The 13,080-nt window shown below is 44.3% G+C and overlaps 1 protein-coding gene across 1 annotated transcript in view; it reads left to right on the top strand.

The window, feature by feature from the left end:
- The window catches only part of THBS2 (thrombospondin 2), a 305,556-nt gene that overhangs the window by 32,069 nt on the left and 260,407 nt on the right, over positions 1–13,080 (top strand). The window contains exons 2-3 of the mRNA XM_040429332.1: positions 11,815–11,890; positions 12,348–12,904. Of these exons, the coding sequence (XP_040285266.1) occupies positions 11,824–11,890; positions 12,348–12,904 (624 nt within the window). The 5' untranslated portion in view covers positions 11,815–11,823. The remainder of the gene's footprint in view (positions 1–11,814; positions 11,891–12,347; positions 12,905–13,080) is intronic.

Raw genomic sequence — 13,080 nt, 5'->3', positions numbered from 1 at the left:
TATTTTTTTGCCCAAAATGGCAGTATTTCAAATGGCTGTATTTCAAATCCGTGAATCAAACCCCTGTATGTAGAGGGAGTATCTCACACCGTCTGAACCACTGTAGGCCTGAAGTAAATATATCTTTGCCCAAAATGGCTGTATTTCAAATGGCTGTATTTCAAATCCCTGAATCAAAACCCTGTATGTAGAGGGTGTATCTCACACGGTCTGAACCTGAATACAATATTGGTGCACCAAATGGCGGTATTTAAAATCTCTGAATGTAACCAAAATGTGTTAAGGGTGTATCTCACAATGACATCTGCATCAAAGGCTGCCAACAAAATTTTTTGTGCCCAAACGAGTGTTTGTTTAACAACTGAATTTGACAGCAGTATATAAGCCTGTAATTTCACACGTGCTGATGCTGAAAGGCCTGAAAATAGTGTTTTTTGTCCAAAAAGTGTGTTTTTCAAACCCCAGAAAATGATTGGTGTATTTCTACCTTAAATTGCACACTGACTAATCAAGATGTTGTAGATTGCCAAAATTGTGTTTTTTTTGGTAACAGAAATATGAAAGATGTATTTATTACACTTGAATTTAACACTTGTAGATCTGGAAAATACAGTTTTTTGAAAAAACAAGTGTGTTTTTCAAACCCCAGAAAATGATGGGTGTATTTCTACCTTAAATTGCACACTGACTAATACAGATGTTGTAGATTGCCAAAAAAGTGTTTTTTTTTTGGTAACAGAATATGAAAGCTGTATATATTAACTGTTTCCCGACCGCCTAACGCAGGGATGCGTCCTGGCGGCGGTCGACTCATTTCTCCTAGACGCATATACGCGTCATCTCGCGAGACGCGAGATTTCTTGTGAACGCGCGCACACAGGCGCGCACGTTCACAGGAGCTGCAGGTAAGCGAATGGATCTACAGCCTGCCAGCGGCGATTGTTCACTGGCAGGCTGTAGATGCGGTTTTTTTTTTAACCCCTAACAGGTATATTAGACACTATTTTGATAACAGCGTCTAATATACCTGCTACCTGGTCCTCTGGTGGTCCCTTTTGCTTGGATCGACCACGAGAGGACACAGGAAGCTCTGTAATAAGTAGCAACAAGCACCACACTACACTACACCCCCCCCCCATCACTTATTAACCCCTGATCACCCCATATAGACTCCCTGATTACCCCCCTGTCATTGATCACCCCCCTGTCATTGATCACCACCCTGTAAGGCTCCATTCAGACGTCCGTATGTGTTTTACGGATCCATGGATCGGATCCGCAAAACACATACGGACGTCTGAATGGAGCCTTACAGGGGGGTGATCAATGACAGGGGGGTGATCACCCCATATAGACTCCCTGATCACCCCCCTGTCATTGATCACCCCCCTGTAAGGCTTCATTCAGACGTCCGTATGTGTTTTACGGACCCGATCCATGGATCCGTGGATCCGCAAAACACATACGGACCTACCTCTGAATGGAGCCTTACAGGGGGGTGATCAGGGAGTCTATATGGGGTGATCACCCCCCTGTAAGGCTCCATTCAGACTTCCGTATGTGTTTTGCGGATTTGTGGATCCGCAAAACACTGACACAGCGGATCCGCAAAACACATACGTATGTCTGAATGGAGCCTTACAGGGGGGTTATCAATGACGGGGGGGTGATCACCCCATATAGACTCCCTGATCACCCCCCTGTCATTGATCACCCCCCTGTAAGGCTCCATTCAGAAAAAAAAATTGGCACAAGTTAGCGGAAATTGATTTTTATTTTTTTTCTTACAAAGTCTCATATTCCACTAACTTGTAACAAAAAATAAAATCTCACATGAACTCGCCATACCCCTCACGGAATCCAAATGCGTAAAATTTTTTAGACATTTATATTCCAGACTTCTTCTCACGCTTTAGGGCCCCTAAAATGCCAGGGCAGTATAAATACCCCACATGTGACCCCATTTCGGAAAGAAAACACCCCAAGGTATTCGCTGAGGGGCATATTGAGACCATGAAAGATTGAACTTTTTGTCCCAAGTTAGCGGAAAGGGAGACTTTGTGAGAAAAAAAAAAATCATCATTTTCCGCTAACTTGTGACAAAAAATAAAAAGTTCTATGAACTCACTATGCCCATCAGCGAATACCTTATGGTGTCTACTTTCCGAAATGGGGTTATTTGTGGGGTTTTTCTACTGTCTGGGCATTGTAGAACCTCAGGAAACATGACAGGTGCTCAGAAAGTCAGAGCTGCTTCAAAAAGCGGAAATTCACATTTTTGTACCATATTTTGTAAACGCTATAACATTTACCCAAACCATTTTTTTTTTTTACCCAAACATTTTTTTTTATCAAAGACATGTAGAACAATAAATTTAGAGAAAAATGTATATATAGATGTCGTTTTTTTAAAAAATTTTACAACTGAAAGTGAAAAATGGCATTTTTTTGCTAAAATTTCGTTAAATTTCAATTAATAACAAAAAAAGTAAAAATGTCAGCAGCAATGAAATACCACGAATCGAAAGCTCTATTAGTGAGAAGAAAAGGAGGTAAAATTCATTTGGGTGGTAAGTTGCATGACCGAGCAATAAACGGTGAAAGTAGTGTAGTGCAGAATTGTAAAAAGTGGTCTGGTCATTAAGGGTGTTTAACCTAGGGGAGCTGAGTTGGTTAAACTTGAATTTAACACTTGCAGATCTGGAAAATACTGTTTTTTGAAGAAAAAAAAGGGTGTTTTTCAAACCCCAGAAAATGATCGGTGTATTTCTACCTTAAATTGCACACTGACTAATACAGATGTTGTAGATTGCCAAAAAAGTGTTTTTTTTGCTAACAGAATATGAAAGCTGTATATATTAAACTTGAATTTAACACTTGCAAATCTGGAAAATACTGTTTTTTTTTTTTTTTAAATAGTGTGTTTTTCAAACCCCAGAAAATGATGGGTGAATTTCTAACTTAAATTGCACACTGACTAAGGCCTCATCCACACGACCGTTTTTTTTTTTCGGTCCGCAAAAACGGGTTCCGTTTTTCCGGGATCCGTGACCGGTTTTTCGTCCGTGGGTCTTCCTTGATTTTTGGAGGATCCACGGACATGAAAAAAAAAGTCGTTTTGGTGTCCGCCTGCAAGTCAATGTGGACGGATCCGTTTGACGTTGACACAATATGGTGCAATTGCAAACGGATCCGTCCCTCATTGACTTTCAATGTAAAGTCAGGAGTTAATATACCATAGGATCAGAGTTTTCTCCAATCCGATGGTATATTTTAACTTGAAGCGTCCCCATCACCATGGGAACGCCTCTGTTAGAATATACCATCGGATTGGCCACCAATGATATTCAAACTGGGGAGGGAGGGGGGTCTGCCCCCTGCTGCCTGGCAGCCCCTGATCTCTTACAGGGGGCTATGATACGCACAATTAACCCCTTCAGGTGCGGCATCTGAAGGGTTAATTGTGCTGATCACAGCCCCCTGTAAAAGATTGGGTGCTGCCAGGCAGCAGGGGGCAGTCATGTACACAGTTCGTAGTATATTCTAACTAGAATTGTCCCCATCACTATGGGAACGCCTCTGTGTTAGAATATACTGTCGGTTATGAGTTTTCACGAAGTGAAAACTCATCTCTGAAAAAGCTTTTATGCAGATGGATCTTCGGATCCGTTTGTATGAAAGTAACCTACGGCCACGGATCACGGACGCGGATGCCAATCTTGTGTGCATCCGTGTTCTTTCACGGACCCATTGACTTGAATGGGTCCGTGAACCGTTGTCCGTCAAGAAAATAGGACAGGTCATATTTTTTTGACGGACAGGAAACACGGATCACGGATGCGGCTGCAAAACGGTGCATTTTCCGATTTTTCCACGGACCGGTCGTGTGCATGAGGCCTTATCCAGATGTTGTAGTTTGCCCAAAAAAAATGGTGATTTGTAATGTCCCAAAAGCTCAGATGCAGTACTGGTGCACTGAGCATGCATAAAATGGCCGCCGCTGCCGCCACCCACCTAACTAACAGAATTATAAAAGTAATTTTTTTTTTGGTCAATGGCCTCAGGGCAGGGTAAAACGATTGTTTCCTGCTCCCACACAACTATTTCTAGGTAGATCGCTGAGTTAGATTCTCTCCTATTCTCTCCCTGAAATCACAAGTCCAGCAGCATCCTCTTCCTACACTTGTAACAGCAGAGTGACGTGCAGCGTTACGTGACTCAAGCTTATATAGAGCCTGGGTCACATGCTGCTCTGGCCAATCACAGCCATGCCATTAGTAGGCATGGCTGTTATGGCCTCTTGGGGCAAGTAGTATGACGCTTGTTGATTGGCTGCTGTGCAGCCTTTCAAAAAGCGCCAAGAAAGCGTTGAACACCGAACCCGAACCCAAACTTTTACTGAAACCCTAACCCCAACCTATCTCTAGAACAGGAGAATGAAGGGTTTGCTTAGAGTGTTCTCTTTATTGCAAGACAGGAAGCGTGACATTAGAAAATCTATGGGCCCATCTCGCTCCCGTCTCAAGCAGAGAGGAGAGAGTGCGCTAAGTCAGCGGTCCCCAACCGCCGGGCCGCGGCCCAGGACCGGGCCGTGGAGGATTGTTAGCCGGGCCGCGGCGATCAGGGCAGTCTTTAACTCTGTACTAATGAAGCGCTTCCATTATGGAAGCGCTTCATTAGTACAGAAGGACCAGGGAGCGGTGAAGGATCTGTACTCACCGCTTCCTGGTCCTCGGCTCGGCTATCGGCTGTGCATGGCTGCGCTCAGCGTGAGGTCTCTCTGTGACCTCACGCTGTGCGCCGCTATACACAGCCAGCCGACAGCAGAATGAAGAGGATCGCGATGGTGACCAGGAGCAGGAGAGGTAAGTGTTTTTTTTTATTTTATTTGCACTGGGGGCTGATGGCTGACCTGGGGGACATGGGGCTGACATGAGGGACATGGGGCTGACATAAAGGGGCTAATGGGGGCCTTATGGCTGACATGAGGGGCTAACGGCTGACATGAGGGGCTAATGGGGGGCTTATGGCTGACATGAGGGCTAATGGGGGGCTTATGGCTGACATGAGGGGCTAATGGGGGGCTTATGGCTGACATGAGGGGCTAATGGCTGACATGAGGGGCTAATGGGGGGCTTATGGCTGACATGAGGGCTAATGGGGGGCTTATGACTGACATGAAGGGCTAATGGGGGGCTTATGGCTGACATGAAGGGCTAATGGGGGGCTTATGGCTGACATGAAGGGCTAATGGGGGGCTTATGGCTGACATGAGGGGCTTATGGGGGGCTTATGGCTGACATGAGGGGCTAATAGGGGGCTTATGGCTGACATGAGGGGCTAATGGGGGCTTATGGCTGACATGAGGGGCTAATGGGGGGCTTATGGCTGACATGAGGGGCTAATGGGGGGCTTATGGCTGACATGAGGGGCTAATGGGGGCTTATGGCTGACATGAGGGGCTAATGGGGGGCTTATGGCTGACATGAGGGGCTAATGGGGGCTTATGGCTGACATGAGGGACTAATGGGGGGCTTATGGCTGACATGAGGGGCTAATGGGGGCTTATGGCTGACATGAGGGGCTAATGGGGGCTTATGGCTGACATGAGGGGCTAATGGGGGCTTATGGCTGACATGAGGGGCTAATGGGGGGCTTATGGCTGACATGAGGGGCTAATGAGGGGCTTATGGCTGACATGAGGGGCTAATGGGGGGCTTATGGCTGACATGAGGGGCTAATGGGGGGCTTATGGCTGACATGGGGGGCTTATGGCTGACATGAGGGGCTAATGGGGGGCTTATGGCTGACATGAAGGGCTAATGGGGGGCTTATGGCTGACATGAGGAGCTAATGGGGGGCTTATGGCTGACATGGGGGGCTTATGGCTGACATGAGGGGCTAATGGGGGGCTTATGGCTGACATGAAGGGCTAATGGGGGGCTTATGGCTGACATGAGGGGCTAATGGGGGGCTTATGGCTGACATGAGGGGCTAATGGGGGGCTTATGGCTGACATGAGGGGCTAATGGGGGCTTATGGCTGACATGAGGGGCTAATGGGGGCTTATGGCTGACATGTGGGGCTAATGGGGGGCTTATGGCTGACATGGGGGGCTTATGGCTGACATGAGGGGCTAATGGGGGGCTTATGGCTGACATGAAGGGCTAATGGGGGGCTTATGGCTGACATGAGGGGCTAATGGGGGCTTATGGCTGACATGAGGGGCTAATGGGGGGCTTATGGCTGACATGAGGGGCTAATGGTGGCTTATGGCTGACATGAGGGGCTAATGGGGGGCTTATGGCTGACATGAGGGGCTAATGGGGGCTTATGGCTGACATTGGGGGGCTTATGGCTGACATGAGGGGCTAATGGGGGCTTATGGCTGACATGAGGGGCTAATGGGGGGCTTATGGCTGACATGAGGGGCTAATGGGTGGCTTATGGCTGACATGAGGGGCTAATGGGGGCTTATGGCTGACATGAGGGGCTAATGGGGGGCTTATGGCTGACATGAGGGGCTAATGGGGGGCTTATGGCTGACATGAAGGGCTAATGGGGGGCTTATGGCTGACATGAGGGGCTAATGGGGGTTTATGGCTGACATGAGGGGCTAATGGGGGGCTTATGGCTGACATGAGGGGCTAATGGGGGCTTATGGCTGACATGAGGGGCTAATGGGGGGCTTATGGCTGACATGAGGGGCTAATGAGGGGCTTATGGCTGACATGAGGGGCTAATGGGGGGCTTATGGCAGACATGAAGGGCTAATGGGGGGCTTATGGCTGACATGGGGGGCTTATGGCTGACATGAGGGGCTAATGGGGGGCTTATGGCTGACATGAAGGGCTAATGGGGGGCTTATGGCTGACATGAGGGGCTAATGGGGGCTTATGGCTGACATGAGGGGCTAATGGGGGCTTATGGCTGACATGAGGGTCTAATGGGGGGCTTATGGCTGACATGAGGGGCTAATGGGGGCTTATGGCTGACATTGGGGGGCTTATGGCTGACATTGGGGGGGTTTATGGCTGACATTGGGGGGTTTATGGCTGACATTGGGGGCTGATGGCTAAAAGTTTGGGGGTTGATCTGAGCCATTGGGGGTCTGATCTGAGGTCTGATTAACCTTGGGGGTCTGATTGCTGGTCTGACCTAAGGTGTAATGAAAAATATTTTTTTCTTATTGTTCTCCTCTAAAACTAGGTGCATCTTATAGGGCGAAAAATACGGTACAGTGCAGCAGAGACCAGTGCAGCAGAGACCAGTGCAGCAGAGACCATAGTCAGTTTATATAGTCATTATATAGTGTTATATATTTTAATATGCACCTTGTGTTTTGTTATGCGCGTGAATCAGTCAGCCCCGCCCACCCCCTAAGCCCCGCCCCAGAACCCCCGCCCCCTTCTCTCCCCCCACCCGGTCCCTGGGAAAATTGTCTTGCATGAAACCGGTCCTTGGTGCAAAAAAGGTTGGGGACCACTGCGCTAAGTGACCTCTCTGCCCTTGTTCTAGAGATCAGTGGAGGACTCAGCGCTCAACCCCATACTGATATGCCCCTATGATATATCAAACGTTTACTGAAATTACAGTGCCACTTTAAAGAAACAAATGATATTTGATAATTTACAGTTTTGTCAAGTAGCATTTACTTTGCATAAACATTAAATGTAGCAAAAAACTGTTGCTTTGTTTCCAGCAGAAGACTTGTTTTTGCCTTCCTTTCTGTTTTTCCTGTCTGTATAGAAATGGTGTTGTCAGGTAGGCAGACAGTCTTTCACAATAACCCCTGGAAGTTGATTGACAGGGTCAAAAATGTATCATTAAGCTTATCCTTTTTGACTTCTTCTTCCACAGCTTTTCTGTGATGGAAGAAATAATCCTATAAGTTACTTTGCTAAATTACTGGGGTAAGAGGAGACTGAACTGTGGCTTTTTTTAAAATGAAAATACTTAGGCCCCTTTCACACGGGCGAGTATTCCGCGCGGATGCGATGCATGAGTTGAACGCATTGCACCCCCACCGAATACCGACCCATTCATTTCTATGGGGCTGTTCAGATGAGCGGTGATTTTCACGCATCACTTATGCGTTGCGTGAAAATCGCAGCATGCTCTATATTCTGCGTTTTTCACGCAACGCAGGCCCCATAGAAGTGAATGGGGTTGCGTGAAAATCGCAAGCAAGTGCGGATGCGGTGCAATTTTCCCGCACAGTTGCTAGGAGACGATCGGGATGGAGACCCGATCATTATTATTTCCCTTATAACATGGTTATAGGGGAAAATAATAGCATTCTGAATACAGAATGCATAGTAAAACAGCGCTGGAGGGGTTAAAAAAAATAAAAAATAATTTAACTCACCTTAGTCCACTTTATCGCGGCCCGGCATCTCCTTCTGTCTCCTTTGTTGAATAGGACCTGTGGTGAGCATTCATTCCAGGACCTTTGATGACGTCACTCCGGTCATCACATGGTACGTCACATGATCTTTTACCATGGTGATGGATCATGTGATGACCGGAGTGACGTCATCAAAGGTCCTGGAATGAATGCTCACCACAGGTCCTATTCAACAAAGGAGACAGAAGGAGATGCCGGGCCGCGATCAAGTGGACTAAGGTGAGTTAAATTATTATTATTTTTTTTTTTAACCCCTCCAGCCCTATTTTACTTTGCATTCTGTATTCAGAATGCTATTATTTTCCCTTATAACCATGTTATAAGGGAGAATAATACAATCTACAGAACATTGATCCCAAGCCCGAACTTCTGTGAAGAAGTTCGGGTTTGGGTACCAAACATGCACAATTTTTCTCACGCGCGTGCAAAACGCATTCCAATATTTTGGACTCGCGTGGAAAAATTGCGGGTGTTCCCGCAACGCACCCGCACATTTTCCCGCAACACCCGCGTGAAACCAGCCTTATTGTTTGGCTCAGTTTATTAATATTTAGCCCATTGGTTACCCATATTACTGTGACTACCATTAAAACAGCAAGGAGACATGAAGTCCAGATAAAAATACTAAGGGAGGAATCCACAAAAAGGCTCATAGATAGCATAGATTTGAATTTCTGATACATGGACTGCTAGAGGATTTACCACATTAATAATCATTATATCTATTGGTGGCTATGTTGTTCCCTGCTTGTAAGCACTAAAATCACAGGCATCACCATATCAGTCCCTCGGTGCAACAATTCTGCAAATAACAGCATTAATCTTACTGTGGTATTGTGGAGATTTGTGCTTAAAGAGGTTGTCCAGTTTCATGATATTGATGACCTATTCTCAGGCGACTCTCAGCACTCCCACCGATCACAGTTTGAAGGGACTGTTGTGCTTATGTGAGTGCTGCATGCTTTTCAATGTTTACCTCCAGACAGTCTACTTTGTAGAGGTGATGTAGTGTAGTTACAGCTTCTTCTCCAATTCAAGTGAATGGGACTAAGATCTGGAGTTGGACCCCCACCGATCTGATATTGATGACCTATCCTGGACATAGGTCATCAATATTATGAAACTGGACAACCCCTTTAAAGAGAAAGGACAATTGTCTTTCAGCTCAACTGCTGTTTTTATGCTGTTTGTTCTGCTTTGTTTTTCCTGCACTGCTTCATTAGGACTTTAATTATTTACTCAGTTTACTCTTCTGGAGTCTCAAATCCACCTTGTTTAATTTTCTATGGTGCCAGAGCTCAGGTTGATCATAGCTCCTGCAGGGGATAAACACTTTGTAGAAATAGTCAGTTGGACTCTAGAAGAAGGCGGTGCTCGTATCCTGGGTTGCAGGCCCATACATCCAAGTAAAAGAAGTGCATCAGCACTCACTTTTTGGTGCTCCTAAATCTTCATTTTATTGCCATAAACAGAATTATCTCAGTCAGGGAAAAAAGGCGAGAAGGCATTCTTCAGATACATAAATGAAAAAAGGAAACTAAAACAAGGAATTACCAAATTAAAAACAAAAGAAGGAAGGTATATGGAAGAAGATAAAGAACTAGCTGACTGCCTCAATGAATACTTCTGTTCAGTTTTTACAAAGGAAAATGAAGGAGAAGGACCTCAGTTAGGAAAGAAGACTAATGAATCTTTTGATGCATGTGTCTTTACAGAGGAAGAGGTTCTAAGTCAGCTGTCTAAAATTAATACAAATAAGTCACAGGGGCCTGATGGGATACACCCAAAGCTATTAAAAGAGCTCAGCGGTGAACTAGCAAAACCATTAACAGATTTATTTAACCAATCACTGGCAACAGGAGTCAACCCAGAAGATTGGAAATTAGCAAATGTTGTGCCCATTCACAAGAAAGGTAGTAGGGAGGAATCGGGCAACTATAGGCCAGTAAGCCTGACATCAATAGTGGGAAAATTAATGGAAACCATACTTAAGGAGAGGATTGTGGACCATCTAAAATCCCATGGATTGAAAGATGAAAAACAGCATGGGTTTACTTCAGGGAGATCATGTCAAACTAATCTTATTGATTTTTTTGATTGGGTGACTAAAATAATAGATGAAGGAGGTGCAGTAGACATCGCTTATCTAGACTTTAGTAAGGCTTTTGATACTGTCCCACATAGAAGGCTTATCAATAAAGTGCAGTCTTTGGGCTTGGACTCCCATATTGTTTAATGGATTAGGCAGTGGCTGAGGGACAGGCAACAGAGAGTTGTAGTCAATGGAGTATAGTCAGACCAAGTTCTTGTTACCAGTAGGGTACCTCAGGGATCTGTTCTGGGACCCATATTGTTTAATATCTTTATCAGCGAAATTGCAGAAGGCCTGATGACACAAAGATTTGTAACAGGGTTGATGTTCCTGGAGGGATACACCAAATGGAAAAGGACTTAGGAAAACTAGAGGAATGGTCAGAAAACTGGCAACTAAAATTTAATGTTGATAAGTGCAAGATAATGCACCTGGGACGTAAAAACCCAAGAGCAGAATATAAAATCAGTGATACAGTCCTAACCTCAGTATCTGAGGAAATGGATTTAGGGGTCAATATTTCAGAAGACTTAAAGGTAGGCAGACAATGTCATAGAGCAGCAGGAAATGCTAGCAGAATTCTTGGGTGTATAGGGAGAGGAATTACCAGTAGAAAGAGGGAGGTGCTCATGCCGCTCTACAGAGCACTAGTGAGACCTCATTTGGAGTATTGTGCTCAGTACTGGAGACCATATCTCCAGAAGGATATTGATACTTTGGAGAGAGTTCAGAGAAGAGCTACTAAACTGATAAATGGATTGCAGGATAAAACTTACCAGGAAATATTAAAGGACCTTAACATGTATAGCTTGGAAGAAAGATGAGACAGAGGGGATATGATAGAAACTTTTAAATACATAAAGGGAATCAACAAGGTAAAAGAGGAAAGAATATTTAAAAGAAGAAAAACTGCTACAAGAGGACATAGTTTTAAATTAGAGGGGCAAAGGTTTAAAAGTAATATCGGGAAGTATTACTTTACTGAGAGAGTAGTAGATGCATGGAATAGCCTTCCGGCAGAAGTGGTAGCTGCAAATACAGTGGAGGAGTTTAAGCATGCATGGGATAGGTATAAGGCCATCCTTCATATAAGATAGGGCCAGGGGCTATCCATAGTATTTAATATATTGGGCAGACTAGATGGGCCAAATGGTTCTTATCTGCCGACACATTCTATAATACTGGTAGCTGTGATTGATTTGAAAAAGGCTGTATTTATTAGCATCAAAAAGTGTGACCTGATCTACTTCTTCTATAAGAAATAAAACACTGAAATTATAATTTCAACATTTAATTATTCCATTATTTTTTCTAGATAGGAGTTATGCTGCAAAGAAAACTGGTGTGGTTGCCTATATTTATTACATTCTGTGTTTCACTTCATGCTCAAGGTAAGTTCTTCAGGTTAAAGTTGACTGGGACTTGAAAGAGTTTTCTGGGACTTCAAAGTATAAATATTTGATCAGTGGGGGTCCGATATCCAGGAACCCTGCCGATCAGCAGAAAGAAGCAGCTGCTGGGGTCCCCTTCATTGCATATGTACTTGATTCTGTGGTCCAGTTCTGTTCATGAAATCCCCTTTGTAGCGTTATCACTCACTGCAGTGTACCCAGGCAAATGTTTTTTTTTACTGTAAAAAGTATTTTTAGAAATGTATATGAAAACAATAGAGCATACCAAAAAAGAAGACATGAATACTAAATGCTACAGATGTACGTAAATACCTACTTACCGGTGCCAGTTTTCAAATAGAATAAATGCCATATTTCTAGCAGGTTTTGCCATCAGCAAATGGGATGTAGGATATGAAATGACCTGGTTTTGTTGAAATAATTGTAATTATTTCAGATGAAGAGAAAGAAGATGAAACCACTTTTGATCTGTTTGACATCAGTAACATAAACAAGAAGACCATTGGAGTCAAACTGTTTCGTGGACAGGATCCCCTTTCTCCAGCATATCGTTTCCTACGCTTTGATCACATACCGCCTGTTAAATCTGAAAAGCTGAAACAGATTGTTGACTTGATGCAACTAAATGAAGGTTTTATCCTTACTGCTTCCATGAGGCAAGACAAACTTAACCGAGGAACATTAATTGCTATGGAGGGCCCCGGCATTTCTAACAGATTATTTGAGCTTGTTTCAAACGGAAAAGCCAATACTCTTGACCTAATATATTGGGTAGAAGGTTCGCAAAATGTGATTTCCTTCGAGGATGTTGACCTGGCAGACTCTCAGTGGAAAAATATTACAATTCAACTGACTGGTGAAAACTTTAATCTGTATGTTGGTTGTAACCTTATAGACAGCTTCCGCCTGGAGGAAACCTTCTATGAACATTTAATAGGAGCAAACAACAAAATGTATTTGGCAAAGGGCTCAATACGTGAAAACCACTTTAGGGTAAGCCAATTATTTTTCTGTTTACTATACTGAGTTTGATTTACTAAGCTAAATGCCCCAGAACTCTTTATGTCAAAAAACTGGTCTACATGTCTTGAACCACATTTATGATACAGTATGTTTTAAACACTTTTTACAGTTCATTAGACAAGGTGGATTTGTTAGCGGTAAGGGGG

This window comes from Bufo bufo, chromosome 4, assembly GCF_905171765.1.
Source record: "Bufo bufo chromosome 4, aBufBuf1.1, whole genome shotgun sequence".
Lineage (NCBI taxonomy): Eukaryota > Metazoa > Chordata > Amphibia > Anura > Bufonidae > Bufo > Bufo bufo.
Note: the sequence above shows the minus strand (reverse complement) of the source record. Positions and strands in the feature narration are given on the sequence as shown.